The sequence below is a fragment of the Hyalella azteca genome, unplaced genomic scaffold (genome assembly GCF_000764305.2).
Source record: "Hyalella azteca isolate HAZT.00-mixed unplaced genomic scaffold, Hazt_2.0.2 contig12776, whole genome shotgun sequence".
In the NCBI taxonomy this organism is placed as follows: Eukaryota; Metazoa; Arthropoda; class Malacostraca; order Amphipoda; family Hyalellidae; genus Hyalella; species Hyalella azteca.
The window spans coordinates 44872-49643 of NW_025942723.1; the positions used below are offsets into that span (position 1 = coordinate 44872).

The window sequence follows — 4772 nt, forward strand, 5'->3', positions numbered from 1 at the left end:
GAGACACAGATCCGTGCAAGCAGAAAACGTAAAAATATTGGCAAGGAATAAATTTAGATTATTTAGGAGGTTGTATTGAGATTCAATGATGCTTCGAATTGAGTGATCGTTAGTTATTTTATTCATTTAGAGTTGTGGTGACTGTAACAAGGCAATATCGAAGGCAGGACAGTTAGCGTCCTCAGCAATATAAGGGAAGGGAAATCACTCCAGACTCCGTAACAGGAAGCACATGCAGATCGCTTACCGATAGATAACAATTTGGAAATAGGTTACGAATATAAACAGAAATTATCAAAGTGAGCCATGGTCTAGAAATGATCTAAGAAACTTGTCGTACTCAAATTTTTTTCAGATTAAACTAACAAATACATTGTGAAACCTACGCCGTGATTGTGTTGACATTTACTTTTATTTGCAATGTTTTATTGTAGATTTTTTTATATAGTTCCCATAGTGTCTAATATTTAGCCATTAGTGTCCTTAATGTCCATTAATTTGATTTTGTATTTGCAGGCCCTGGTGACGACAACGCTGCTCTTGGCGACTTTAGCTCTACCCGTGCTATCTCGGCCACAAGAGAAAACGTTGTCGTCGGTTCCAACCAACTCTTCAGCAGCACCGAACGATGATAATCGCAATAACACTGCAATACCGAGTGTTGTAGACTTGGAAAAACTTCCAAATAAAACTAAGCACGATTTGAACCATGTGTGGGACCTGCAATTGCAAAAAATTCGACGCCAGGAACAAAAACCTCCAACCGATGTCATCAAATTTTACCAGAAACCCGGTGCTGGGCGGTATCTCTACGGTCACGAACGAACAGCTGACAAAAGAAGTCACTTGGAAGCATCGAACGGCAAGGGACACACCGTGGGTAAATACACGTACGTGGACCCAACAGGAAAACTGGTAGAGACACACTACTCCTCTGGTCCAGACGGCTTCAAAGTCGTCAGTAACAACCTTCCACAAGACACTCCCGAAGTTCAGAGAGCGAAAAAAGCATTCTTCGCTGAGTTCGATCAGAGAAAATCGACTCATCGTAAAAAGAAAACCAAGTCGACTTTAGGAGAAACCAAGGCTCAAACTCAGAGCTCAGTTGATGGCAAGTCAGATGCTGGCGTCGGGGCAAGACCTGCGGCGTCGTCTGCTAAGATTAGGCTTCCAGGGGAAGTGGAGAAAAAACATGAAAAACAAGTGGAAGAAGAAGAGGTAGAAGGTGGCGAGGAAACAGGAGCAGGCGACGAAGAAAAAGAAGGTCAAGAAGGGGAAGGAGAAGGAAACGAAAAAGAGGAAGAAGGGGGAGAAGAGGGAGAACAAGAAGAGGGGGAAGGAGAAGAGGGTGAAGGAGAAGAGGGTGAAGAAGAGGGTGAAGAAGAGGGTGAAGAAGAGGGTGAAGAAGAGGGTGAAGAAGAAGAGGGTGAAGAAGAAGAAGGTGAAGAAGAAGAGGGTGAAGAAGAAGGCGAAGAGGAAGAGGGGGAAGAAGGAGAAGAAGGAGAGGAGGAGGAAGAGGAAGAAGAGGAGGAGGAAGAAGAAGAGGAGGAAGAAGAAGAAGAGGAGGAAGAGGATGAAGAAGAAGAAGAGAGCGAGGAGGAAGAAGAAGAAGACTCATCTTCATCATCGTCGTCTGAGGAAGATGAAGATGATGGCGCTGTAGGAGAGAACAACGAAGATTCTGGAAACAAGGGGGGAGAAGTAAAGGAAACAGACGGAGAAGAAAATAAGGAGGGTGAAGATGATGGCAGCAGTTCTTCTTCAGAAGAAAGTGACGAAGAAGAAGAGAGTGAAGAAGAAGAGGAAGATGAAGACGAGGAAGAAGAGGAAGACGAGGATGGGAAAAAAGAAGATGGAGAAGAAGAAGGAGAAGAAGAAGGAGATGAAGACGAAGAGGAAGAAGAAAGCGCTGAAGATGATGGTGATAGTAGCAGTAGCTCGTCTTCCTCAGAAGAAGAAGACGAGGATGAAGGACAAAATTTAGAAGCTCTTGACGAGAATTCACTGCTTCAGAAATTCCAAAGTCAGTTTGGAGCCAAGAGCGGAATGTTGAATTCCTCGCCTGCTGGTGCAAGATCGGCGCCCCTCATGAACTCCGTCACGTCGAAGAGCAATGCGAACGAAGCAAGTTCTTTTGTGCCATCAGGTGCCAATGATAAAAACCTTCTCTACTCATATAAGACAAACATTGATGGGAAATACATATCATACTCATCGCAGTGGAAGAACTCTGAGAGTTCTGCGAATAAGACCATCTTCGGTGCCAAAACCTCATCGCTAAAAAATGCACAAGCCGTGGACAACACTGTGACTGAAACTAAGCCTATACCCATCAAAATAGAAAGTTCCAGCCAGGACACTTCCACCAAGCCCGGCCAGTCTAGCCCGGCTGTGAACGACAGGAAGGTGCTACCCAGCCGAGTCATTCTCGTCAGTAGAAAGCTACTGGATAGAAATTCATAACATTTTGCGCGCCATGGTGTTTGTTTTTGGCTTGTTGGAACTTTCAACTATCGAATTCGTCCATTGAGAAATATCATTGAAAACATACCCAATCAGTGAATTGAAAATTTTTCATGTTTGTTATACAAACACACGCGTTAAGCAGGTTAATGCTGCCCTATTTTCCAACCAGGCATTAAAGAAATGTGACATGTACGTATGTAACATAAACGTGAAATAAGTTTGGATGTACAGAAATAAGGTTGGATAAAAAATATTTAATAAACCTCTTTCGATGTCACCAAATTATCCCATGAAAGTAAAATATATGCCAACCTCATTGCAGAATAGCATGTTTTTCAACACTAAACATTAATTTGTTCACAAACCCAAGTTTACGAGTATCTGGATTGTCAAATGAGTTCAGCTCGTTCAGTAATCAACTTAAACCTAGACTTGAACTTGAATGCAACTAATCGCTTAAAAATAGTGTACTTGCATTAAAGCGAATCTGTGAGTTTAGAGTCATCAGAATAAAGATGATCCTTACCTGGATGTATGCACACTGATTATTGTAAAGAGATAGCATTTTACTTCAAATTGTAACTGAAAAAGTAATGCACGGATCATTGTCTAAGTAGATGCTACTCTGGAATCTACTCTTATAAATAATGTAATTATGTATCATGTAATTTGTGAGATTCAGATGTATTTTTGTATATGCAGCACGTAACTATTAATTGGAAATTACGCTCCTATTTCATAACATTTGGGATTTTTAATTTAAATTTTGATTTGTTTGTAAAATAGAATGAACTTTATTTACCGATACGGCATCAATTGTGACTTTCTTATTCCTTGGGCACACTTGTTTTTGAGTCCATGAGTAATAATTAAATTTGAATTTGGTAACTATTGACGTATCGTGTCTCAGGTGAAGATATTTTTTTCAATTGGTGGATTTGAAGCGAGATAACGAAGAAAAATTTTTGATTGAGACGAGATTAAGGTTAGTTTGTCCTGTGGTCACAACTCATCATCACAGCTATTCATCATTGGGGATGAAGTAAAGCTATTCATCATTGCCGACGAAATTATGTGTTCATCATTGCCGATGAATTTAACGATTCATAATACCGATGAATTCAGTAATTCATCATTCCGGATTAATTCGGCAAAATAATTTCCGATGAATTATGTTCTGCACGCAAAATTAAAAATCTACGTAATTGCTGGTTGTTTGACGCATGAGCAGATAATGCCTTTTAACCAGTAATTTCTTGCGCATGTGATAATTTTCTTATTGAAGCCCTTTTTCATTATTCTGATGATGTTTTATCGAGGTTCCCCTTCGCAGGTCAGGAAAGTTTTACAGTAAGTGGCTTCATAAGAGACCAGCACTTAGTGCCCGTTAATAGTACGGTATTATTATGTTTAATAATATGTTATTACAACCCTGAGTGCCACAGCCCTTTAATTCCCTTACCGCATATTAAAAATAAATCGATTTGAAAAAATTAAATGAAGACCAATAACGAAATACTCGACTCAGGCCTCGCGCCAGCCTCCAAATCAGTTTTGCATGTCGAAACAAACGCCTATAAGATTTACGTCCACTCAAAGAAATAATTGAGACCTTTTCCGAATAGTGATGCGCTCTTTGCCCTCGTGTGAACCATCTTGGACCAATTTGGTCCAGCAATAAATGTGCATCATGGCTACAGGGAGAAAGTGTGTCATTATTTGGGCGACATGACACTTACACTTTTCTGAGTGAGTGTAGAAGGTATATCAACATGCAGAAATGAATAATTCTTTCTGAGGCAAAGATTCGATGAATCATGCATATATTCCTTTGAAAACGTGTTTCGTTTCCATCGAGGCTATGGCTGGAAAAAAATTTTTGAGCAGATACACGATAATTTTAATGTACAAACAACTACTTCGAGTAAGCCAACTACGATTGGTTTAAAACTTTAGATTGTTAGTGATCTATAGCCTAACCGTTAGGTTGTCCAACAGACAAACAATCAAAATATGAGCAATTATTACGTGCTTTATTCTCTGATTCTATCCCTGTTTCAATAGCTGTTATTTCCATCGCCAACAATATAAATTGCTTTGAAAGTGCATTTAAAATAACTCGCGATAATAATAGCGTGCAATTGTTACTTGGTCAACAATCCAAACACTTCATAATAAATTTCAACTACAGTCATTATTTGTTATTATTCATCCGAGCAAGTTGGAAACACGAGAAAGGACGAGAACGGATAAAAATGACTGAGCACTTGATTAGAAGGTTCAACGAAATTGTTCAGTCTTTTGGC

The 4772-nt window shown here is 39.7% G+C and overlaps 1 protein-coding gene across 1 annotated transcript; it reads left to right on the forward strand.

The window, feature by feature from the left end:
• Positions 1 to 515: 515 nt before the first annotated feature.
• On the forward strand, positions 516 to 4660 carry LOC108670380 (cilia- and flagella-associated protein 251; the record flags this gene model as incomplete). The annotated part of the gene is given in 1 exon segment (XM_018157848.1): positions 516 to 4660. A coding segment is annotated over 1 exon segment (1948 nt), but the record flags the coding sequence as incomplete, so codon positions are not given.
• Between the last annotated feature and the right edge of the window lie 112 nt (positions 4661 to 4772).